Source organism: Hylobates moloch, unplaced genomic scaffold, assembly GCF_009828535.3.
Source record: "Hylobates moloch isolate HMO894 unplaced genomic scaffold, HMol_V3 SCAFFOLD_20, whole genome shotgun sequence".
Classification (NCBI taxonomy): Eukaryota; Metazoa; Chordata; class Mammalia; order Primates; family Hylobatidae; genus Hylobates; species Hylobates moloch.
In genome coordinates, this window is record NW_026652295.1 from 4,998,986 (window position 1) to 5,025,052 (window position 26,067).

Sequence of the window (26,067 nt, forward strand, 5' to 3'; positions counted from 1 at the left end):
CTGTGGATTTCTGGATAAGGTAAAAGGCCCTTCAGTTCAGTTACCCCAACTCTTTCGTCTCTTTAATGCAAAAGGAACTCAGTGATAGCAATGAGGTGTCATTTGGGAATTTGGTGGTACAACTATGTAGCATATGTATCCATCTCCTTTGGTAATAGTGGTACAAATGATTTTTATTTAAACTTTAGTGTCTCAAATATAATCTTAAAATCTAGTTGTTAGATGTTGATTCTATCATGTCAATTTATACACAGTAAAGTCATCCGTAATGATGTAGCTAGAGTAACAGTGATTTATTATTAAAAGGCCCTAATAGTTTGTGAAGTCTACAACCAACTCAGGCTCCCACTGAAGATCCACTGATAGTTTACTTCTTGGAATCGTGGAGATTCCACCTTTTGAAGAGTGCTGCAGGGAGTAGAAGCTTCTTGGTTACTGTCTGTTTATATTAGTCAGGGTTCTCCAGAGCAACAGAACCAATAGGACATAGCACAGATTTATAATAAAAAGATGGCTCAGGAGGACAAGCGTTACAGTTAGTGTCGATCTGAAGGTTGGAGAAGCAGAAAAGCTGATGGAGTCCAAGTCTGAAGACAGGAGAAGACTGATGTCCCAGCACAGGGATAGTCAATCAGAGAGAATTCTTTCTCCCTCAGCATTTTATTCTATTCAGGTGCTTGATGGATTGGCTGAGGCCCACCACACTGGGGAGGGCCATATGCTTTACTCTCTTTACGTATTCAAATATTAATCTAGTCCAGAAACACCCTCACAGACACATCCAGAAATAATGTTTAATGAAATATCCGGGCACCCTGTGACCCCATCAAGTTGGCACATAAAATTAACCATCATACCATTCTTGGGGATCTTCATGGTGAAACACTGAGAGTCCTCAGTCAGTTCTAATTTATATGTTCTATTGATGCCACATTTTTATTAATAACTCCTAGTATACCACTTAGCCAATGACTAATAAATGGCCTCTATTTGTACATAAAAGTATAAGAATAAGGAATTATGCCTTTTTTGCCCTTTAGGACTGGAACTTTTGGCTGCTGGCCTTTGGAGCCCCTCCATGGGCCTGGACATTATATCTTGAAAATGTTTGTGTTTGTAGCCGTGCTTGTTTTTCTCCAGAATAACACCAGCTTTTGAGCTAGCGAAACGAGAGGCAAATCCTGGCTCTGCAACTCAGCCTCTGGTGACCTTAGATAAGTTCTTTAACATTACACTCTGAGCTTCAGTGTCCATAACTAAAATGAGGACAACTCTTGAGTGATGGTGAACGAGCCTGCCACGCTCCTGACATTAGGAGGTGTTCAGCTAATGGTCGCTGCCCTGCCCATCCCCGTCTGTGTATCTTACAAATAGTTGTCTCCTCCTTTTGTGTTAAGTGTAGATCTGTCTGAGTATTGTTAATGTCAATTATGTATCTTGTAGGTTGGCCTTTTCAGTTCTGATCTACTTTTTTTTTTTTTTTTTTTTAAGCCATTGCTGTCTTTTCTGTTCCTTGCCATGGTTGACTGATTAATAATGTGTCTTCTGTCACCTTCCTGTAGAATAGGTGATGGAATTTAGATAGGGCCTTTGTCCTGTTATATTTTACCCACTGGCATCATGAATGAGCTGTTTAGCCACCTGGAGAAGAAAATGCAATCTCTTTCTCTCTGTTTTATCTGTCATCATGGCCCAGGAAGAAGATGTTGAGAGATCATAATTTTAAAGTTGACAGCAGAATGGGTGAAGTTTTCTCCTACTTTAAATGGTGGTTGTCATGAGAACCAGTTCACACCAGAATGGGGTGTTTTTTGTTGTTGTCATTGTGCTTTTTGCCTTGACACATGCAGATATTTAATCTCCATGTAATTTGTGTGCAGCTTCTTTGCTTTGACGGGTCGGAATTTCTGATTTTCTGTAGAGGCCAGAGCTTGGCAGGAATATTAATCTACTTCCTTTCCCCCTAGGAGAGCCCCTAAGAGAAGAAAAGTGCTGGAAAGTATAGTCATCGCGATATGTCAGGGTTAATAAAAGCAGGCAAAGCAAATGGCCAGATTTCCAAAATACCGAGCAGCATTTGGCAGTGCTTTTGGGGAGACCGAGTTCAGGCAGCTGCCCAATGCCACCCCACTGACAGCACTGTGGAGGGCAGCCTCACCTTGTGGCGGCCACATGGCTGCGTGGAATCCCATGGGATGGAACCTGCTGCCCTTAGGATTTCTGTTGTCCCTGGCCTCTGGAGAGCACATGTTTTGGTCACTAAGCAAGGAACTGAGTAGCCTCTGTGATATGTTCAACTTGAGTTTTCGGTCATGGAGGCTTAAGTAAGGAGAGATATGGACAGGCCATGTCGGCCAGCGAGGACTTGTTTGAGTTGGAAAATAAAGGTCTGACCTGGGGGTTTCCCTGAGGAAGCTTAGACTGAAATAGGAGGAACCTGTCTGTTTGAAGCTTGAGCTTCTCATCTAGTATAGCACCCTGACAGCCAGTATTTTGTTCAGCTGCCTGGCAGAAGTTGTTTCTCAGCCACCAATGTATTTTTGTAGCATCTTTCACCACGGAATACTGACTGTTTCACATCTCTTCCCATTAATCCACTGGCACAAAGTCTCATTGCAAGGAGAGGAAATGAGACAAGCAGCAGGGAGAAAATAAAGTCTGCTTTTTGCAGTACAGGGCTTTAATGCATTTCTTCCCCTGTGCTAATCTCTGTAACTTGATTAATTGGCATGTGGTGCATTACAGAAAATCCAGGGGATGGCAAAGCTGGTTCAATATCAATTAGTTAAAACAGGGATGGACTTCCCATAGAGACCTTAGGACAGAGTTGTATTTAACTGGGCCCTTCAAACACACGTCCTCCCGAGTGATGAGCAGAAGATCCTACTTAGGGCCCAGTTGGTTAAAGAAATTGAAAACTGTAGAAATTAGCAGCTGAAATCCACTTGGATGAGTTTGCTATCCTTTTAATATATCTGTCTATTCATCTTACTAAGGCATCCCAATCCTTCCTCCAAAGTGATTTGAATACTTAATATTTGCTGAAATGCTTTAGTTGGATTTGAATAATGTAATTGAATTTGCTTGCTGCATTTAGGGGAAATGAAGGCTTGGGAGTTTCTTTTCTTTTCTTTTGTTTTTTTTGAGACGGAGTCTCGCTCTGTCGCCAGGCTGGAGTGCAGTGGCATGATCTCGGCTCACTGCAACCTCCACCTCCCAGGTTCAAGCGATTCTCCTGCCTCAGCCTCCCAAGTAGCTGGGACTACAGGCATGCACCACTATGCCCAGCTAATTTTTTTTGTATTTTTAATAGAGACAGGGTTTCACCATGTTGGCCAGGGTGGTCTTGGTCTCTTGACCTCGTGATCTGCCTGCCTTGGGCTCCCAAAGTGCTGGGATTACAGGTGTGAGCCACCACGCCCAGCTGGGAGTTTCCATGGTAAGAAATGTGAGTGTGCTCATGTTTAGAAGTGATTCTTATTTCTCTGTCTGTGAACCAAGAATTAATAAGCAGTAGGCCTGCCAAATATGTGAGGCTGTATTCATCACAGTTACAGCCTGTGTCTGTCACTCTCCAGATGACTGGCTTATCCCTGGGGCTCAGGGGTCGCCTGCTTAGCGACAGGTTTTGGTTGAGCCGAGCTGGATATAGATTGCCTTTGTGTTTGGATGCCACACATTCTTGGGAAGCTCATCCTAAACCAGACAGCTGTAAAATAAGATCTTGACTAAGTGTTGTTCCTATATATGTATAGAGAGAGATGAAGTATAAACTCTACTCCCCACAGTCAGCGTAGTGGAAGATACAGCCAAGGCGTGGAAGAGGGAGAGCTCTATTCCTGGGGGTAATAATAGAAGGTGTCCCAAAGAATCTCAGACAAAACATTATAGTTGTACAGGCAGAGAAGAAGGGGCACTGTGTTTCAGGTGGTGCGAGTAGCAGATTGAAGGAATGAAGATATATGAAGGTGACGAGTCCCCGGAATGTGTATTGTGGAGTGTGGCACATTGGAAAGTGACAGGTGATGGAGTTAGAGAAGGAAGCAGGAACTGCTTCATGAAGGGCCTGCTATGTAACTTTTATAATTTGAACTTCAGTTTAAAAATAATAAGGAGTCTTTACTAATTTTTAAGTGGCCAGAGTGAGGCAATCGTTCAGGTTGGCATTTTAGAGAAATAATTCTGCAACATGGCCAGTGGAATGGAGCAGGGTCAGGCAAGACTGGTGATGGAAAGAGTAGTTAGGAGATTATTATAATCGTCCGAGGGAACCAGTGCAGGCTAAGCCAAGGAAATGGCGGGGATGATGGATAAGAAAGAATGTGAAAGAGGTGGAATTTATTGGATTTTATCCCTGTACGTGGGGAAGTGAGGGAAAGGGAAAAGCAATTAAAACTAACTCCTGGGTTGCTTTTTTGGTGCCATTCACAGAGTTAGGGGTCTCAGGAAGAGAAATGTGTTTTGGGGTAGGGAAAAGAGAGAGACTTGAGTCTGAGACATGTTTAGGTTTGGGATTTGCAAGTAGAAATGCCCCCTTGGCAGGTGCACCTGTGTATCTGGGCCTGGCACAGTCGCCTGGGGTGGAGGTGGAGATATGTGACCTATGGGCATATGATGATAGTTGGAGCTATCAGTTTAGCTGCATTCATCTAGGGGAAGGTACGCAGGGTAAAGACTGTAGAGGGCTGAAAGCGAGTCCCTTGGAGTACAAATGTTTAGTGACAGTGGAAGGAAGGGAAGCGTGAAGAAGACCAAAAAAGAGCCATCAACCTAACTGTGTTTGTGAGAGGGGATAGTTGCAGCATGGTCTGGGGCTGGAGGCAGTGTTGTTGGTTTGCTGGTCCGTTTGTTTAAAGGAAAGAATGGAATATATTCATAGAGGAGAAAGAGCCTTTGGAGAGATTAGTGGTACAAGAGAGATGGCGTGATTTCTAAGTGACATCTTTGAAGAGACAGAGTGATGGGATAGGGTATACCCGAGACGTGAGGAGATGGATTAGTAACACCTGCCGCCCGACCAGGGGAAGGCACACTTTTCCTGTTGTTAGTAAGGTAGGAATGAAAGATTGAAGCATGGCTGCAGAAAAGGCACAGATGTTTATGAATGGGAATACAGGGCTTAGACATTAGGGAGCTTCTTCTCTGTTCTCAGTAAGGAAGAGGACAAAGCCAGTTTTTCCCCCAATTGAAAGTAGTGTGGGTGGGATAGACATTTTAACAAGTGAGATACGTGATTAGCATAGTCTCTGAAGTTAATTGGAGAGAACAGCTAATACTTTCTTCTCCAAAATTTGGTTCTTGACTGGGCGTGTGCTTATAGAGGCAGTCTACATTGATCAAGTAATTAGGAAGAATAGCGTGAAGCATCTGCTGTGTTCAGGACGCTGTGCTGGGGGTCTCTTCCCCGGAGGTCATGATGTTCCCCTTCTAGAGCTCCTTCCTCATTCTTTTATGTTGGTTACAAATCATGGTTGCTTGTCTTCTCTCACGATAAGAGACTGAAGTGTTGTTCCTGGGGCTGTAATCTGTCTATAGCATGCTGAACTCATTCAGAGGAGTATATTGTCTCTGTATTAAATTTTCAATAAACGTTTAATTTCAGAGTAGTTCTAGGTTTACAGAAAAATTGCAAAGACAGTACAGAAAGTTCCTGTATAATCCATATTCAGTTTCTCCTACTATTATCATCTTATATTAGCATGGTACATTTGTCACAATTGGTAAACCAATTTTTTTTTTACATTATTACCTGTATTCATTTTTGTTCTTTTGTTTCTAAACTCTCTTGATATGACCTTTTCAGTTATCTTTGGCAGTGGGAGAAGCACTTATCTACTAATGCTTCAGAAACCTGAGATGAACCAATAATTTGAAGCATCCCCTTTCTTGTGTCTTTGGGATTATCTTATCCTAAACCCTACATCTTCTTATTTCAAAAATCATACACTTGAGGGGGGGGAAATGGTTGCAGAGAAAAAGTAAATATCAGCTGGGATTTTATCAAGTTCATATGACCCTACTGTCAGTTATATGTGTGTTTAATTTAAAAAGTACTATTATTTATTAAATGCAATTTGACACAAATCTTTTTAAAAATGGGGTTCATGGGGGATTAATAATGAAGAATGTTTTTTGGTGTCAAGATCATATACCATCACCGGTAATAAAATAGTTCTCTATGTCTTTGCCTCTAGGTGGCACTGATTTTATATTTGGCCTTGATTTTTAAGCTGTTGAATTTGGAATAAAAAAGCCTGTTCTTTTCTGGCTAACACTGTGTCTGTGCTCACTTGTGCACTCTGTTTTTACTTCACTCTGAGCAAAACACAGAATTAGGAACCTGTTTTAGTCCTGTAAGACTCCAGCCATTACAAAATCATTCATGAGTGATCTGGGATTTGCTGATGAATTTGTAAGGACGAGAGCGTTTGTATCATGTGACCTGTAATGGAATCATTCTGAGAAATATTTACTGGATCTGTATTTTCTCCAAGTTCCTTTTTCTGTTGTCGGTGGGCACTTGTCCCAAGCTATTCCTCCAGGTGGAACTTTGCTCTCTGGTATCCGCTTCTCAGAGCCAGGATATTTCAAAATCCTTTTAAAAAATCCCTTTTGTCATACTTGTCATACGGAATTATTTAGCAGGTATCTTGTATTCCATGGGCCCCTTTGGGTTTTCAGTTCTCCATCATATCTGTTTATTGTTGCCCTCCCCTCACATCCACAAATGTCAAAGATTCTCTTTACTTTTTACTCAGAGAGTGACGTTTTTCCTTCCTAATTAAGCTGCTAAACTTTTCTGTCAGATCCTTTCTAATAGAATCATACAGCTAAATTAAACAGTTAAAAAATATCAGCTTGCAGAAATATTTTATGACTTTGGACATAGCGTCATTCTTGGACAATGCAAAAATGCCCTGTAGTTTGAAAATGTTACATCAGTTGACCACTATGTTATTCCAGTACTATTGTTGAGTTCTCCAAGCTGCTACTGTTCCTCCTCCCCTCCCTCCCTGTTTTCCCTCTCATGTCCTCTCTCTCTCCTCTTTATTAAAATGCTGGTTGGCACAGCCTGGACTCTTAGTTATGACCTCCTTTCTTTCATGTACTCAATCTGTCTACTTAAACGATTTTGTTTGGCTGCATTACCCAGCAAGATTTTTCTGTTAGCATTCTCTTGGATCATCTCTTCACTGCTCATGTCACTTGTACTTGCGTTTGGTATTGTGCAGAGGAAGAATGTCCTGTGGTGTATCCCATCAGACTTTACCTTTTTGGTCTATTACCTCAGGCAAAGATTGACTTATGAAGCTAGAATTAGTGAGATTGGTGATATGGTAATGGCTAACTGACTTACCACCTGCTTGAAAATTTCGAATGCAGTTGAAGTGACTTTATTATATTTGTCTTAATGTTACAATGCAAAAATGCCTGTAGTTTGAAAATGTTACATCTGTTTCTGATTCTCATCTCTGAAACAAAGCTTTCTGAATTCTGCTCCTACTACAATTTTGTTTTGTTTTGTTTTTCATTGTTGTTATTGTTTGTTTTTGTTTGTTTGTTTTTTTCTTGAGACAGGGTGTCTCTCTGTCACCCAAGCTGGAATGCAGTAGCACGATCTCGGCTTGCTGCAACCTCTGCCTCCTGGGTTCAAGCAATTCTCTTGCCTCAGCCCTCCGAGTAGCTAGGGTTACAGGCACGCGCCACCACGCCAGGCTAATTTTGTATTTTTAGTAGAGATGGGGTTTCACCATGTTGGCCAGGCTGGTCTTGAACTCCCAGCCTCAAGTGATCCACCCATGTTGGCCTCCCAAAGTGCTGGGATTACAGGCGTGAGCCACCGCACCCGGCCTCCACTACAGTTTTTTTGTTCCAGTACTTATCTTGCTTGTTTAGGTTATTCAGAAAGTGAGTACTACTGCTTTCTTTCCCTGTGAGGTTAGGCCAGTTTCCAAGCCCATGCTTGGCCCCAGACACCTCAGGCAGGAACAGTAGGTATAATTGTTTCATCAGTGTTAGGATTAAGTTAGAAAGCAATGAGTGTATATTCTTTTGCATCCCACATGCTAAAAATATCCTTACTCAGTACCCTTGAGGGATCCTGCCTTTTATGAGTCCCCAGGTAACCCCAGGGACTACTCAAGTCCTACTGTTACTTCAAGGATTATTTTGATTATTTTCTATAACACATCATCTTTCATAATTTTATAAACCGAACAACTGTATCACAAACCAGTGTCTTTTCTGTGTGAAGCCTTTCCTGTGAACAACTCCTGGGTTTGAGTGATATTTCCTTCCCTTACCATGTACACGAGGAACATTTATTTGGTCAATTCTCAAACATATTATGCCTATGTTTCTTCTGCTGTTTTTCTTTGGTTCTCTTCCATTCCCTTAGTTTAAGAGGAAAGGGGCTGAGATAACCAGTGTCAAGCCCTGGTGTCCTAATAGCTGCCCCAGGTATGGCCTCTTTCCCGTACTCCATGTTGCCTTTGGGAGTTCACATGGCCTCTAACCACACAATGCCTTCTTGTAAATAATGTGGAACATGATCATAGCTTACATTTTTTTCAAAGCAGTCCACCTAGAATAACCCAAGAAACTGTTCCCATTGATGCAATTGCATGTATGCTAAGTGCATTTTAAAGGTAGACCTAAATTTATCACTTTTTGAGAAACGTATTAGTCCTTGTTCAATAAGAATGGTTTAACTAGGGTAAACCATCATTATTTTATTCAGGGTGCCTAAAGCAGTAGAAGTGTGTGGAGCCACTGCAGCTCAGCTCTGTTCATGAGTGTTTTATGTCCAGTTCTAAATCCTATTCATCTGACCCTATTGACGCTTTTAATACTGAAGCTGAAGAGAGTGATAATACATATCCCATCATGGAAATAACCATGGAGCCTGGAAGATGGGGTCATGACTCGGAGATTTTGGGTTGAATTCAGGCTCCACCATTTACTATGTCATGGTACATGTTATTTAACCTCGCTAAGCCTCAGGGTTCTTAGTTGAGAAATGGGGAAATAATAAGGATTGTGAAGATTAAAGAAAACCATATAGTATGTAAGATAAGCACGCAGCAAGGTAGCAAATGTACTAAATGGTGTGTAACTATTAACCGTTAGTACTGCAAGTGGCAGTGAAGTGTGTTATAGGAACATGTTATCAGTCACAGGAACTCAGAGTCAGGATAGATAAGTGTTTGGAATTAATTTGTAAGGCAGGTTGTATAGATGAAACTGGTGGTCAATAGTAATTTTTTTAATGGCTGGTATAAAAATGACTACTTTGGGAGCCACAGACCAGTCCTCAATATCTCCTTGAAAATCTGTTATCATCCAAGCCTCATTTTCACTTTGCCACTTCTAGGATTTTGCATAGAAGCAAATTCTTCTTCTGCTCGCTTTCTTTTTTATATACTCTTTAAATGTGTGTTTAAAATCTAGACCTTTTGGGAAAATCTTGTTGGCTTTCTAAATTTTAAATTTAATTGGCTTTTGCAATCTACTTTTATTCTTAAATCTGATTAGAAGTAATTCCTTGCTCAGGAATTCCTCAGTAGTTCTGAACTACTTTCTGTGGCTTTTGTAAGCAGTTGTAGTTGGGGTCGAATTTGTGTTCTGGGCCATTTGGATTTGCACAAGGACAGTTAGGAAAATGTCAGAGAAATAGAAGCAGTCCTAGTGGAAAAATAAATTATACAGACTGTTGTGTGCGATTAATGGAAATTAATTTAATTTCAATACTGTGGTATCTCCCAAACATAAAGCTGAGTGAGAGGCAGACACTTAGAGGTCCCTGGAATCAAGGGTGAGATTGGTCCTGGCTTGATGTCTAATTGGCTGAATGATCTTACCCTCTCTGGATCTTTACCTTTCTGAGTTTCCTCTCCTTATATGGCATTGGTTAATGGACTACAGTCTCTTCCAGCTCCAGTGTTCTATTTCCACGAGAAATAATCTCTGCCTTTGATTAGTCTTGTTCTTCTGTGTTGTGTTGTGCACATGGCCTTATTCGCTGCTGCTTTTCCTTATTTCAGCGTTTTGAAAACTTTAGTGTGTGTTACAGTTACATTTTGGTCATACCCATATAGTGCATGTATGATTAGATCTTAATAATTTTATAAAAATAGCCTTAAAGTGACTGACCTCTTTTGCTTAGCACTATTCTAAGCTATAGTGCCTCTGAAATCATAGGTTTGATGGGAGAGTTATTTATTTTTCTAGTACACATTGAAAGTATTATGTAGTAATTAAAATGACGTACTTAGCCCACCTGCTCTCTCAGCTACTTAGGAGGCTTAAGTGAGAGGATTGCTTGAGCCTAGGATGACCAGAATGCCCACACTGGATTGAAGCTTAAGCTTTAAGACGAGCTTAAGCGACACAGCAAAACCCTCTCTCTAAAATATATATATGTATATTTATATATGTGTATATATATACACACACACACACATAAAATATATTGATTTCAAATATCTTAAAATATTTTTAAAATTTATTAACATATATGTAAAATAAGTTTTCACAGTGGAATGTGTGCTGCATTTTGGGAATTATCAGTGGGTTTTGGATTTATTGCTTCAACCATTCCCATCTGCCCCTAATATTTTTCATATGTACCTACATGGATATACTAATATTTCTGATTGATCTATTGAAACTAGCTTGGCCGCAATAAATAATTGAATCCTGTAGTGCACAGGTGGACTCCCAGGATTATTATATGCTAACCATGGAATCCTGGAAAAGATACTCCTAAAGATTTGGATTCCGTGTGTGTAAAGGAGTGGTGGTTGTGGTGTCAGTGGCAGCAGTGGAGGGTCTGGGAGTGATGATGGAGTGGCTCATGTAGAAGGTGACAAGTGCTTTGGCCAGGCATGGTGGCTCACACCTGTAATCCCAGCTCTTTGGGAGGCTAAGGTGGGCGGATCATGAGGTCAAGAGATCAAGACCATCCTGGCCAACATGGTGAAACCCCGTCTCTACTAAAATTACAAAAAAAAATTAGCTGGGTGTGGTGGTGCATGCCTGCAGTCCCAGCTACTTGGGAGGCTGAGGCAGGAGAATCGCTTGAACCTGGAGGCGGAGGTTGCAGTGAGCGAAGATCTCGCCATTGCACTCCAGCCTGGCAACAGAGCGAGACACCACCTAAAAAAAAAGGCAAGAAGATGACAAGTACTTTTAAGATAATAATACAGTTTAGCAGTGTGAGGTATATAGTATTATCACGCAAACGTGTTGTTTGGAGAAAGGCACCCTTTTCCTCTTTGACTGTGGGTATCAGAGCTTTCCTCCTTGCAGGAGGACAGAGAACTGCTGAGATGCTCATTGGTCATCTCCTCTGTGATGTTTATTTAGTGTGTGGATGGAAGGGGCAGAATGAATGAGACATCACAAGCATCCTGTTAGGCATTTAGACTTAAAACGTATTGACTTTAGTTTTTATTGCCAGGAATGGTCATGGCCACATTGGACTGAAGCTTAAGGCTCTGACTTCCTAAATGATCAAGTATTTCTCCTTGGCTTGAGTAGAAATTTGAGAGAAGAGTTTATTTTTCTCTGGTAACTACATAATGACATTAGTGTCAAAGAGGGGACTATTTAAGCTTCAGAATGAGGAGGAGCATAAAGCTGAAATATATGTATGTGTGTATATATACATATACGCACACAGTCCTGCACCGCAAAACATTTCAATTTTAGTATATATGCTGCTGAGGCGAGCACGACCGCAAAACATTTCAGTTAATGGCAGACCACATATATGACAATGGTCCCACAAGATTATAATGGAGCCGAAAAATTCCTATCACCTAGTGATTTGTGTTACAGTTGTCTACAGTATTCAGTATGGTAACATGCTGTTATAGATTTGTAGACTAGGCACAATAGGCTGTACTTCATAGCCTAGGTGTGCGTAGTGGGCTATACCATCTGGGTTTGTGTGACTATACTCCATGGTGTTCGCATAATGACAAAATTGCCTAATGAAGCATTTTTCAGATTGCATCCTCTTCCTTAAGTGACACATGCTTGTGTGTGTACATATATGTACATATAAAAATTACAGTAAAACTATGAAGGTTTTATTACTCAGGTTTTATAATCTAAGTACCTAATTAGAAAATGTCGAACCGGGTGATATCTCATGGAAACTCTGCTGTTTTTCTTGTACCTTCTATAAGTGACATGGAGTAGGGGCTGTTTGTTTTCTCTTCCAAGTGTCGCTTTGAAACATCTGTGTTATTAGTAAACGACAGTGTTTTTTTTTAAAAAAAATTTGGTGTCCTTAAATAACTGCAATATAAAAAGAATTTTTTTCTTGATGCTCATTAACTTTTGACATCACACTCATTTGCCATTTGAAGTGGTACAGAAACCATATTCCATTGTCTAAAAAAGGATGATCTACGTCTTTTGAAAGAGAGTAGGACTGTCACCTTGTGGGCCTCTCTCTTTTTTTTTGCTGTTTCTTAGTTTAGCCAGGCTTATTCTGCAAGGCCCTGCTCTAGTTCCCTTTTCTAGTTGAATGACCATCAACACTGTGCTGATTGCTTTTGAGACAGAGTCTTGCTCTGTCACCCAGGCTGGAGTGCAGTGGTGTGATCTTGGCTTGCTTCAACCTCTGCCTCATAGGTTCAAGCGATTCTGCTGCCTTAGCTTTCTGAGTAGCTGGGATTACAGGCATGCACCACCACACTGGGCTAATTTTTGTATTTTTAATAGAGACAGAGTCTCACCATGTTGGCCAGGCTGGTCTTGAGCTCCTGACCTCAAGGAATCCACCTGCCTTGGCCTCTGAAAGTGCTGGGACTACAGGTGTCAGCCACTGTGCCTGGCCACTGATTGGTTTTTAATGTATAATTGCAAGTAAATACTTCCTTTTATTACCAAACTAGATCAGGTAACAGAATTTTCACTTTTCCTGGATTATAAAAGATATTCTTTGGAATCTGGGGTCTTTCTGGCCCTGATCAGTTATTTGTATTTTTTTTGTTTAGTAGGGATGACACTCTCTACCTGGAGCCACATTTTGACCAAGAACACCTCATTTTTCTCTGTACCATTACTAGTGAAATGTTCCCCTCCATTTCATCTTATTAGTTCTCCTCTCCTTATTCCCCACTAATTAATGTGTTCTGGGAGTAGTTTCCATCTCAGGAAAAATCAACTTTATCTTCATTTGTAGGAAGATCAAAACACTGTGTGCTTATGATAATTTGGGGGTTGGCCACTGTATTTCTAGCATTAGGAGAGACTGACGTTTGAATCCTTTCCTATTCCTCTTTTTATCCTTGTAGTAACATTTGTTGTTTTCTCTGCAACTTCAAATGTAATCTTGCTTATTGAGGAAATGTATAAAATATATAAAAGCACCGAGAAGAAACAAAATTATGGGCAACCTGACCACCTAGTGGTGATAAATGTTTTTAATGTTATGGTTTTGTTTTAAATCTTGAATTTTAATGTTAATGTCATAGCCCACTGACATTCTGGTATTCTATTAGAATAACTCTATTTCATATATAACTGTTCTTTAAAGAAAATTGTTATTGCCTGCTAATTTAATCTTTTGTATTTACTAAATTTATTGTTCTTAAAGAAGAATAATGTTCATGAAACCTGGAATTCATATAAACTGTTTCCCAAGAGCTCCATGTTGCATGTATATTATGTTTAAAAGATACTGAGAGATTTTTAGAAACAGATTCTAGTAATTAGGCTATTTTTATCTTTCAGTTAATTTCCTCAGGGGAAATAAATTCCAGTGATGCTAAAGTTGCTCAAATATTGTTAGAGTTGTGTTTAATTTCACCATTATATATTGTCATTGGTACTCAGCCTTCATCACTTCAGAGATTTGTTTTGTGCATAATCATTTGTAAAAAATCATTTGGCTACAAGGCTGGAATTTGGGGTTGTCAAGCGGAGTAATAATACTGTTTTGATTAAGAACAAGGTATAAAAGTATAAGGATTTTTCACCCCCTGGGAGATTTATAATTTGATTCTGAAAGCAGTTTATGAAATCAAGTTCTGGAAACTTCCACTTCTTTCACAGACTAGATATGCTGGCTAAACAAACCCCAACAAGACTCCACATAAAATAATTTTGTTACAATTTTTAGGCTCACCGAAAAGTGAGAGAATTTCCCAAGGGAGAGGGGAGAAAATGGAAGGAACTGAGCGCCAGGAGCAGTGAGCTGACGTGAAGTGTGTGGAGGTGCTACAGCTGCTGTCAGCAGCAGGGCAGCTGAGCGATCAGGCCTCGTGGTAGCGGCAAGGTGGGGAAGTCGAACCTGGGCCCCTCACCTTTGCCTCTTCAAGAGCGCTAAGTTGGTTCCAGGGCTGTTGGTGCCCTGGCTACACACAGTCTTTGAAGGCAAGTGTCCCCTACCTATGCCCTCACGTTTTCCGCGATTGATTTCATCCAGCCTAAGATCACCACACACAAACTATCCTGTGTGAAAATCAGCAGAAATCACACCCAATTGCTTCAGCTATTTGAATTCCTTGGCGCAAAGTATAAAATAACTGTATGAAATCTTTAAAGAAGTAGAAAATACAATCTCAAATATGTATAAGTAATACAAATAGTTTTTAACAGAAGATCATACATGAGTTATTAATCAATGAGAAGACATGGGGGAAATGTACATGCATATTACTCAAGAAGGAAGACAAGCTGAAAGGGCCCCATACTCTATGTTTGCCTCTATATGATGATCTGGAAAACACAAAGCTAGGGACACAGTGAAAAGAGCAGTGATTATCAGGGCCCAATGGGGAGAGAGTGTTGAATTGGCTGAGCGTAGAAGATTTTTAGGGCACTGAAAACACTGTATGATACTAATGGTGGATGTTATGTTCGACATTTGCTTAAACCGATAGAATGTATAACTCTAAGAGTGAGCCCTAAGGTAAACTAAGGACTTTGGGTGATTATAATGTGTCAGTGTAAGTCCATCTAGTCTAACAAGTGTACCTCTCTGGTGGAGGATGTTGATAGTGGTGGAGGCTGTGCATGTGTGGAGGGGGAATTAATACGGGATATCTCTGTATCTTCCTCTCAATTTTCCTGTGAACCTAAAACTGCTCTTAAAAAAGTCTTTATTTAAAAAAAGGGACTATACTGATTTGAGAAAGAATTAAATAGAACATGGAAAATTGAAAAATGTGTTTGCTTAAGTTTTTTAAATATGTCCTTTTTCTGGACTAGAATTCAACCTAGGATTACATGTTATATTTTTCACGTCTCCATCTCCTTTATTAAATTGGGAGGGTTACTCAGTCTTTCTTTGTCTATTATGACTTTGATATGTATCGTGACTTTGATATGTTTGAAGAGTACTGGCCATATATTGTTACTCAGTCTTTCTTTGTCTATCGTGACTCTGATATGTTTGAAGAGTACTGGTTTCTTTGTCTATCGTGACTCTGATATATTTGAAGAGTACTGGCCATATATTGTTACTCAGTCTTTCTTTGTCTATCATGACTCTGATATGTTTGAAGAGTACTGGCCATATATTGTTACTCAGTCTTTCTTTGTCTATCGTGACTTTGATATGTTTGAAGAGTACTGGCCATATATTGTTACTCAGTCTTTCTTTGTCTATCGTGACTCTGATATGTTTGAAGAGTACTGGCCATATATTGTTACTCAGTCTTTCTTTGTTTATCGTGACTTTGATATGTTTGAAGAGTACTGGCCATATATTGTTACTCAATCTTTCTTTGTTTATCGTGACTTTGATATGTTTGAAGAGTACTGGCCATATATTGTTACTCAGTCTTTCTTTGTTTATCGTGACTTTGATATGTTCGAAGAGTACTGGCCATATATTGTTACTCAGTCTTTCTTTGTTTATCATGACTTTGATATGTTTGAAGAGTACTGGCCATATATTGTTACTCAGTCTTTCTTTGTTTATTATGACTTTGATATGTTTGAAGAGTACTGGCCGTATATTGTTACTCAGTCTTTCTTTGTTTATTATGACTTTGATATGTTCGAAGAGTACTGGCCATATATTGTTACTCAGTCTTTCTTTGTTTATCATGACTTTGATATGTTTGAAAGGTACTGGCCATATATTTTGTGTAATGTTTCTCAACTTGACATAATTTGGTATTTTCTCATAGTGAAATTCATATTCTACATTTTTGACGAAAATGCCATGGAGATTTTGTTGTGCCCTTAGTGCATTATATCATGAAGAACGTGGTGTTGATATGTTAACTTTGATCACTTGGTAAATGTGGCATCTTTTAGGATTCTCTGCCATTATTATTTTCCCCTTTGTAGTTAATAGTGTTTGCAGGAAGATACTTTGAGACTGTATAAATACTTCTCAATATTTTGCCCTGTTAACTTTGGATTCCATTGATAATTTTTGCCTGAAATTATTGTGGTGTTTGTCAAATGGTTATTTTCTTTCTAATTTATTCTGAAGGTATTAATTAGAATTTTACTGTAAGGAAGACCTTTACCTTCTCTCCTATACATTTATTTAATTATTCATATCAGTATGGCTTCATGAATATTTGGTTATTGTATGGGTTATAATCTATTACTAAAATGATTTATTTTATTGCTGAAATTTACCCAGATTTGGTCTTTGGGAGCCCCCTCAAGTAGTCTCCTGTGTCCTCTGACATGTTATCATTTTTTGTGCCCATGAGATATCCCAGATTCATCTTTTACTTTCTCCACCCCAGCCCTGGAATCAGTCATTTCTTTAAGAAACTCTGCTCCTTTTTTATTAAAGAATGGTATTTAGAAGCCTAGACCTGAGTGTACTTACTACCCTAGGGATATCATTACTTGTAGGCCCCCTCCAGTGACAGAGCTAGGAAATATATATACCTACTTCTATTTCTGTATTGATGTGTCTGCATATATGTTACAAAATATGAATTCATATGGGTACCTCCAATCTAAGCCAACACCACATGGCTCATTCTAGCCCTCCCCATTGCCTTTGACAGTGACAGTGAGAAACCGGTTCTTCTTACTCATGATATATTTACTTTCTTGTTCAGTCCTGGAATGAACATAAGGTAGTTTCATAATTGTTAACACATACCTCTGTGGAAAAAATTTGCTAACTAGTATACAATATTTGCTATGGTTATTTTGTTTTTCACTTAAAATATTTAGTTAAAATACTGTTTTTGAAAGTTATTTTGGTTAATTCTTCTCCACTCTCTTTAAGTGGCTGTCATTTATTTAGAATAAACTTCTGTCCATCCTTACTGTTTGTATTCCATTTGGATTCTTCCCACCTCTGGGTGGATTTTATATTATTTTATTATTATTATTATTATTATCATCATTGAGATGGAGTCTCCTTTTGTTGCCCAGGCTGGAGTACAGTGGCGTGATGTAGGCGCACTGCAACTCCTGCCTCCTGGGTTCAAGTGATTCTCTTGTCTCAGCCTCCCAAGTAGCTGGGACCACAGGCGTGTGGCACCACGCCTGGCTAATTTTTGTATTTTTTGGTAGAGACGGGGTTTTGCCATGTTGGCCAGGCTGGTCTTGAACTCCAGACCTCAAGTGATCCTCCTGCCTCGGCCTCCCAAAGTGCTGGGATTGCAGGTGTCAGGATATTATTTTTAATGTTTTACGTAGATAAAATATTAACATTCTTCTAAAACTCAGAACTATACAAGGTTTACTTAGAGGTCATGACCTCCACTCTGCCATTTGTTATACTCCATTCCCACTCAACCAGTTTTTCCATCCTGTTTCTACCCACCTCTCTGTAGGTGATTTATTTCTGTTATTCCTAGCTTATCCTTCTTTCTTTTCACAAACGAGATGATTCATGTATTTTTTTTATTTCTTACATGAAAGGTAGCAAGTAATATATGCTGTCTTGCACTTTGCCTTTTTTACTTACCAGTATATCTTGAAAATCATTCCGTATCAGTTCAGAGAGATCTTCCTTGTTCTTTATTACACCTGCAGAAGTACTGTATTGTATAGGTAGACCATAGTTTATTTAACATCTTTCCAATGTAAGACTTTTTAAAAAAAATATGGTGCAGTTAAAAACAATACCAAAATGAAAATTTTATGCATATGTATTAATGTTGGAAGTATGTTTTCAGAGTAAGTAGTTAGAAATGGAAGGACTGGGTCAAGAGATCAACAGATACGTAGTTTTGTTGGATATTGTCAAATTAATCTCCTAAAGGGTTCTACCAGTTTCCATTTTCACCAGCAAAGTATGACTGTACTTATTTTCCAAAGCTTCAACGTATTGAAAAGAATATGTTGTCTGGCTTTTAAATTTTTGCCATTGTGATGGAAGTATTATGTCAGTATTATTTTAATTTGCTTAATTTGCTCTTTAAGTTTGAATTCCTTTTCATATGTTCAGGGGTCATTTTCATATCTTTTTTTTGGTGAATTGTCTGTTCATTTTCTATGGAGTTTTTGGCCCTTTGTCAACTTTTAAGTTTCTTTACATTAGTGGTATTACCTCTTTGTGGTCTATGTTTCCTGACTTTTGTTCCCCTTCTTTTTTTGTCAGTTTTCAGGTGGAAAGACCTTTGTGTGTGTGTGTGTGTGTGTGTGTGTGTGTGTGTGTGTGTGTGTGTGTATTTGTATGTTGCTAATGATTTTTAGTTTTATTGTATTTTAATCAGAGAGTATAGTTTATTATTTCTTCTTTATGGAATATACTTATTTCTTTGTGACTTACTATGTGATCAATTTTTGTTAATATTCTCTGGGCCCTTGAAAATAAAATGTATTTTTCATTATGAAGGGAGTAAGTTTAATGTGTGTGTATGTATGTGTGTGTAAAATATACATATACATATTTATGTGTACACACATGATTTCATTTCCTAATTATGTTTTTAGGTCTTTTATCTTGTTAATTTTGCACATTTGATCTTATACTAAGAATGGTGTATTAAAGTTTCCTATTATCATTAATATTAATGTGTTTCTATGTGTGTCTTTTGCATCCCCTATGGTTCTTTCTACACAAAGGTAATAATTGTCTTATTGATATATAGATATTCATAAGTATTATACCTTCATTGTGATTTGAAACTTTTAGCATTAATAGAAGATCTTCTTTGTCTTGCTTGGTGTTTTTTTGCTTGAATTCTACTTTTTCTGATTTTAAGAATGCTATGCTTGCTTTTTTATTGTATCCATTTGCCTGTTATATTCTGTCCATCCATTTGTTTTTAACATTGCTTTAGGTGTATCTTTTGTGTAGTTGAGTCATGCTTTGTGGCCAGATTTATTTTTTTTAAGAGGTGAATTAAGCCTGGTCATATTTATTGATATGCCTTTCACGTTTATTGAGTTATTGATATATTTGATCTCAACTCTATCATAATGTGGTGTTATATATGTCATAACATGTTATATTTTATTTCTCTACAATATATGTTTTGTTATGCTTTTGAATTGAAATTTTTGTTGCTCTTTACAAAGGTTATATTTTTGTTTTAATGGTTGCTTTTATACCTAAAACTTTTAAATTCCCTTATCCCTCAAATTTAACTTTGTTTTTAGTAAAAGTATTCTTTAACTATTGCCTATGCAATAATCAGTATATTCTACTTTCCTCTTTGCTTCTTTCTTCCATTGTTTAGTTACGTTATGTCTACTTTGTCAGAACATATAACAATTGGGTATTAGTCTTTCAATGTAATCACCAGCTTTTAGTCTGAAATCTGTAATTTTTATGTATTAACATGTTCTCCATTTGTTTTGTGCTGAAATTTTCCTAGTTATTTATTACTTGAAAAGGCTCATGCTTTGGTAAGTTCTTCAGAAAGAGCTCATCAATGTGACATTCCCTATGCTCTTGTGTGTTTCACGTTTTTTCTGTAGACTTGGTGCTTTAAGGACAGCATTGATGGATATAAACTTCTTGGCCCACATTTTAAAAAATTGAGTTGTTTGAAAATGTGGCTTCATTGTTGTCTTGTTTCTGTGTTGTTTTTGAAGAATCTGATGCCACTCTGATTACTTTACTCTTCTACATTAGTTGATGTTTTTGCTTAGAGGTCTTGACGATTTTCCCCATTATTATTTGTGAAATCTGTTTTATAAGAATATGTCCTGTATTTGATCCTTCCAGGTTCTTTTTCACAGGTACCCATTTTATCTGGTATTAGTTCTGCTCCATTGTTTTTTTCCCTCTTTAACGGACTCCAATTATATAAATGTAATTCCTTCTTTGCCTGTGTTCCATTTCTACCACTTTCTGTCTGATTCTTCTTTCTTTATTTTACCATCCTCCTTCTGGTTGCTTTTCTCCTTTTCTTCAATGCCCCCTTATTAAATCGTGATTGATTCCATTGTCCCTTGCATGCTTTGGAATTTAGATTTTGTTTCTGAGATGATTTTATTTCTTTTGTTTTTTTTTCTGAGTTAAATCAATTCTCTTTTCATTTTTTCTCTATTTTTGTTCTTAATTTTTGAGTTTCTGACTAAAGCAATTTATATCCTTAAATGCTTGATTGAGCATATGTAACTTAGTTTTTAAGTATTTGTGTTTCTTTTTAGTGTTCCTTAGTTTTGGGGGGTGGGTGGGAGAAAAGTTGGATTTTCATTAGTTGAGCTCTTTTGAATTGACTTTCTGATTTTTGAGTAATAATTTTCTATATTTTTATTGAATTTATTTGTTGTTCCTTTTTGGTTGTGTAAAAGACTTCCTTAGTCTCTGGTGCCCTCTTCTGTTAGTGTAGCAATGCACACTTTAGTGGTTTATTTATTTTTGGTGTGAGTTAGAGAATGGTTTTGTAAATCCTCTAATTTTTTAGTTGTGCTTTATCTTTCACAACCTTGAATTTTCTTGTTTGCATCTTTTTTCCTACTCGATTGAAAAGGTTGTCTTTCACTTTGTATTAACTTCTTTCTCTTCCATTGTAACTATGGTTTTTGGAAGCCTGTCACTTCAAATTGGGCATGCTTTTACATCACTTTTCTGTGGTCCCTGCCCAGGTCTACTAGGACACTTTTTAAAGGATTTTCACACTTAGTGTAACTTACACTTTCTGAGTTTCTAAAGTCAACCTTAGCACCTCACTCATTCTCCTTTCTCTCATTTTTTCCAGCTTGCTCTTGCTTACTTCAAAGCCTTATCAGTGGGGTAGGAGTGTAACAGTTCTGTCCCTAGGTTTTGACTGGTCTTCCTTCCTTCCTGCCTGCCTGCCAAAGGCATTGTGTTCAATAGTTTTATTTGTTTTTCTTGTTGCTCTAGATTATTTTTAGAGGAAGCATTGACGGCTGTTATTGTCTTTAGTCCTGACTAAAGACTGCAAGTCTACACAAGGACTGGTTTACTTTTGTGCTCATCCTTATCAGGGGGATGAGTCTTTTAGGGACTCAAACACCCCAGCTTGGTTCCACAGCAAAGTTTTCCCTTTTGTCTCACTTCCATGGTAAGTTGTTACAACCCATGTTCAGGTTTTCAGTTGGTAGGTTAGATAGGCAGATATTCTCAAGGCTTCTCTCTGGCTTTGTGCTTACTTTATTTTTTATTTTTATTTTTTAATTTTTTACTCCTGGCTTCATGCTTCCTGTAGAGTTCAGTCACTCCTATCTCAGTTTTACTTCCTCAATGCTTTTAAGAATTTCTGTTATTTTTTCAATAGCATTTATCAGGAAGTTTGGTTCTAATTATCCAAACCAACATGACTAGAAATGGCAGCTGATTCATTCTTTTATTAAAACATTTTTTATGTTTGATTATGGGACTTTGGGTGGGAAGAATGATACATTCATTTGCTCAGTTATCCCTTTTGAGCCAATCTTCTACCAAGTAAAGACCTGCTGTGTCACTAACCAGAAAGTTCCTTTATTTCAGTGGTAAAGCAGCTTATGACTGATGATAGCTGTGGTTAATAATCATGATGACAATAATGAGGAAAACTTATTTAGCCATTGGAATGTGCCAGATACTCTGTATTTTTTATATATTATTTTGTTTGTAATAAAATCTGCTAATTTACTATTATTATTCCCACTTTATCAATGATTCCCTGAGGCTTAGCTACTATATCACTTGCCTAAGTTTACACAGATAGTAAGTGGCAGAGACATGTTTCAGGCTCTGCCTTGAGCTTTGGAGATACAGGACTAGCAAATTCCAGCTTGCTTCCTACCTTCATGGACCTTACAGGATTTCATTCCTTGACACTGTGGGATGGTCAGGGATGTAATTTTAGAGTATGAAAGCGATTCACTAGTATTTCCACTAGAATTGAGGATAATGTCTCTTATTGGGAACTGACTATAAGTTCATGCAAATCAAAAACAGATTAGCAAAGATCAGAAGAGTGTCTTAATTCTCTGAAGACTCTCCATACCTTGTTGTGTAGTGCTTTCTTCAGAGTTGTACTAAGTCAATGTTAATTTCATTACGTTTATTGGCAGGACTTAATGAGTCTTATTCCCACATTATAACTTTTAAAAATCAAAAGATTCTTAGCAGAATTTTAAAGTTAGCTGATATAGATGGGCCAGGATTTTTTCTTTATTTATACTTTCCTGTTGGTTTACAGTTATTTGCTGGTATAAAGGATGGAGAAAGCCTGCAGCTCTTTGAACAAAGTTCTCGCTCTGCACATAAACAAGAGACACACACCATGGAGGCCGTGAAGCTTGTAGAGTTTGATCTTAAGCAAACGCTTACCAGGCTCATGGTACATCTTTTTGGAGATGGTAAGTACTCAAACATAGGTTGACTATCTCTTATCTGAAATACTTGGGACAGAAGTGTTTTGGATTTGGGTTTTTTTTTTTTTTCAGATTTTGAAATTCTTTTTTTTTTTTTTTCCCTGAGACGGAGTCTTGCTCTGTCACCCAGGCTGGAGTGCAGTGGTGCGATCTCGGCTCACTGCAACCTCCACCTCCCAGGTTCAAGGAAGTCTCCTACCTCAGCCTCTGAATAGCTGGGATTTTAGGTGCCTGTCACCACACTTGGCTAATTTTTATATTTTTAGTAGAGACAGAGTTTTACCATGTTGACCAAGCTGTTCTCAAACTCTTGGCCTCGTGATCTGCCCACCTTGGCCTCCCAAAGTGTTGGGATTATAGGCATGAGCCACTGCGCCCGGCCTGAAATTCTTGCATATACATAATGAGATGTCTTGGGGATGGGAGCCAAGTCTAAACCGAAATTCATTTGTATTTCATATACACTTTACACACATAGCCTGAAGGTAATTTGATATAATATTTTAAATAATTTCGTGCATGAAACAAAGTTTTGACTGCGATTTGACTGAAAATCTTAATGAGGTCAGGTACAAAATGTTTCACTTATGGCTTCAGATTGGCACTCAGAAACTTTTAGCTAGAGAAAGAAAAATGATTATAACGTTTGCTAAGAATGATAATGGGTTAGGTCAATGTCATCAATGGAGTGAAAATATACAGGCTGATTTGGAGTATATTGTGATGTTATCATTACATGAGGATGTGATCAGTGGAACAAGGTTCTTTTTCTTTTTTTTTTTTTTTTTTTTTTTTTGAGACGGAGTCTCGCTCTGTCACCCAGGCTGGAGTGCAGTGGCGCAATCTCGGCTCACTGCAACCTCTGCCTCCCGGGTTCACGCCATTCTCCTGCCTCAGCCTCTCCGAGTAGCTGGAACTACAGGCTCCCGCCAACACGCCTGGCTAACTTTTTTTTGTATTTTTAGTAGAGACGGGGTTTCACCGTGGTCTCGATCTCCTGACCTCGTGATCCGCCCGCCTCGGCCTCCCAAAGTGCTGGGATTACAAGCGTGAGCCACCGCACCCGGCCTTTTTGAGATGGAGTCTCGCTCTGTCTCCCAGGCTAGGGTGCAATGGGGTGATCTCAGCTCACTGCACGCTCTGCCTCCCGGGTTCACGCCATTCGCCTGCCTCAGCCTCCTGAGTAGCTGGGACGACAGGCGCCCACCACCACGCCTGGTTAATTTTTTGTATTTTTAGTAGAGACGGGGTTTCACCATGTTTGCCAAGATGGTCTAGATCTCCTGACCTCACAATCCACCTGCTTCGGCCTCCCAAAGTGCTGGGATTACAGGCGTGAGCCACCACGCCTGGCCCAGTGGAGCAAGGTTCTTAACCATGTGAATGAACCAGTGGAAAACTTGACATATTGCCATACTGATTACCACTATCAACAGCAAAAACATTAACAGTATATTTCCTGCAGGAGGAACAATATTGTTACAATCTAGACCTCACTTAGTCACTTGCCTTTATTTTTTGAAAAATACTTGTTTTCAGTAATGCCACCTTCCCCCTCCAACTATTTTTAACTTAATTGAGATATATTTTGTTTTTTTAAATCACGATATAAAGAGAAGATTAGTGGGTTTTCCTAATTGTGACTATCTTTAAGAAATACTTATATTTCTTATCTGAGAAGACAGATTACCTACTGTGGTTAGGATTCTCCTTTACTCTTATTCTTGTGAGCTTTTGTAAAAATCAGTTTTGTTGAGGTGTAATTAACATAAAGTAAGCTATACGTATCTAAAGTGTACATTTTGATAAGCTGACATACAATGAACTGAACACGAACATACTTGCACAATCATACAAGTTTTGACATCTTGCAAGTTCATGCCATGAAGCTACCAGCAGAATCAATACATGAACGTCTTCATTGTTCCCAGGAGTTTCCTCCTGCTCACAGGCGATCTTTCCCTTCTGCCCTTACCACATCTCACCCCGGGCAACGTGTGATCTGCTTTCTGGTGCCATTAATTAGTTTGCATTTTTTAGGTTTATACAAATGGAATCTTAGATTATGTGCTGTTTTTTGTCTGGCTTGTTTTACTTAAAATAATTATGTTGAAATTCATCCATGTCATAGTGTATATCAGTAGTTGATTCCTTTTTATTGTTAATCAGTATTCCATTCCACGATTTGTTTATCCATGCATTCATTGATAGGTATCTGGGTAGTTTCCAGTTTTTTTGCTCTTATCAGTAAAGTGTCTATGAACATTCATGGATCAGTCTTTCTGGGTCCTACGTTTTCACTCCTCGTAGACGTAGGTGTATGTTTAACTTAAACAAACAAACAAAAAAACTGCTAAGCTATTTTCTGAAGTGGTTGTACCATCTTGATTCCCACCAGTAGTTTATGAAAATTCCAGTTGCTGTACATCTTCAGCAACACTTGATAGGGTTAGTAATTTTAATTGTTGCCGTTCTAACAGGGTCTAGTGGTATGTGAAATACACATTTGGCATTTATAAGGTATTCAGTTCCATGATTTGTTTATCCATCCACTCATTGGTAGATATTTGGGTAGTTTCCAGTTTTTTGCTATTACCAGTAAAGTGTCCATGAACATTCATGGATGATTCTTTCTGGGTCCTAAGTTTTCATTCCTCTTGAGTAAATACCTAAGAGTGGAATGACTAGATCAAATAAGAGGTGTATGTTTAACTTAAAAAAAAAGAAAGCTGCTAAACTGTTTTCTGAAGGGTTGCACCATCTCGATTCCCACCAGTAGTCTGAAAATTCCAGTTGCTGTACATCTTCAGCAACACTTGATAGGGTTAGTCATTTTAATTGTAGCCATTCTAACAGGAGTCCAGTGGTATGTCAAATACACATTTGGCATTTATAAAGGACTCCTCCATATAAACAAATTGCAACTGAAGAGAAAAAACAGTTGACAAGATGCTTATCTTTATTAGTAATCAGGGAAAAACAAAAGAAAACCACGAAGAGCTTTTTCAAATGGGAAATAATTTTTTAAATCTAACATTTTAAATTGTTGACAAAGGTGTAGAGAAATAGAGTATAGCACAAAGTTCTGGCCTTATGCAGGATTAATGGTCACCATTCTTCCAGCTGGGACTTTAGTACTCACTCTTCTTGATTCACCTCTATTTTTTCATACTTCAGATTTCCCCTGCTTACGCCTGAGCTCAAATATGTATTTAAAGAGAATCTTGTTGTAATTTATTAAGCCTCTCCTGTTCTGTTTTAGCAAGGTTTTTTAGAATATCTTGACTGCCATATTGCCAAATGCATAGTTCATGTAACATATAAGAAACCACTAGCTAA

General features: G+C 38.4%; 1 protein-coding gene across 5 annotated transcripts in view; it reads left to right on the plus strand.

Moving 5' to 3' along the window:
- FARS2 (phenylalanyl-tRNA synthetase 2, mitochondrial) overlaps window positions 1–26,067 on the plus strand; it is a 513,534-nt gene that overhangs the window by 132,924 nt on the left and 354,543 nt on the right. For all 5 annotated transcript variants that reach the window (XM_058432116.1, XM_032141494.2, XM_032141493.2 and 2 more), the window contains one exon: window positions 22,554–22,713. In XM_058432116.1, coding sequence (XP_058288099.1) covers window positions 22,554–22,713 — 160 coding nt within the window. The remainder of the gene's footprint in view (window positions 1–22,553; window positions 22,714–26,067) is intronic.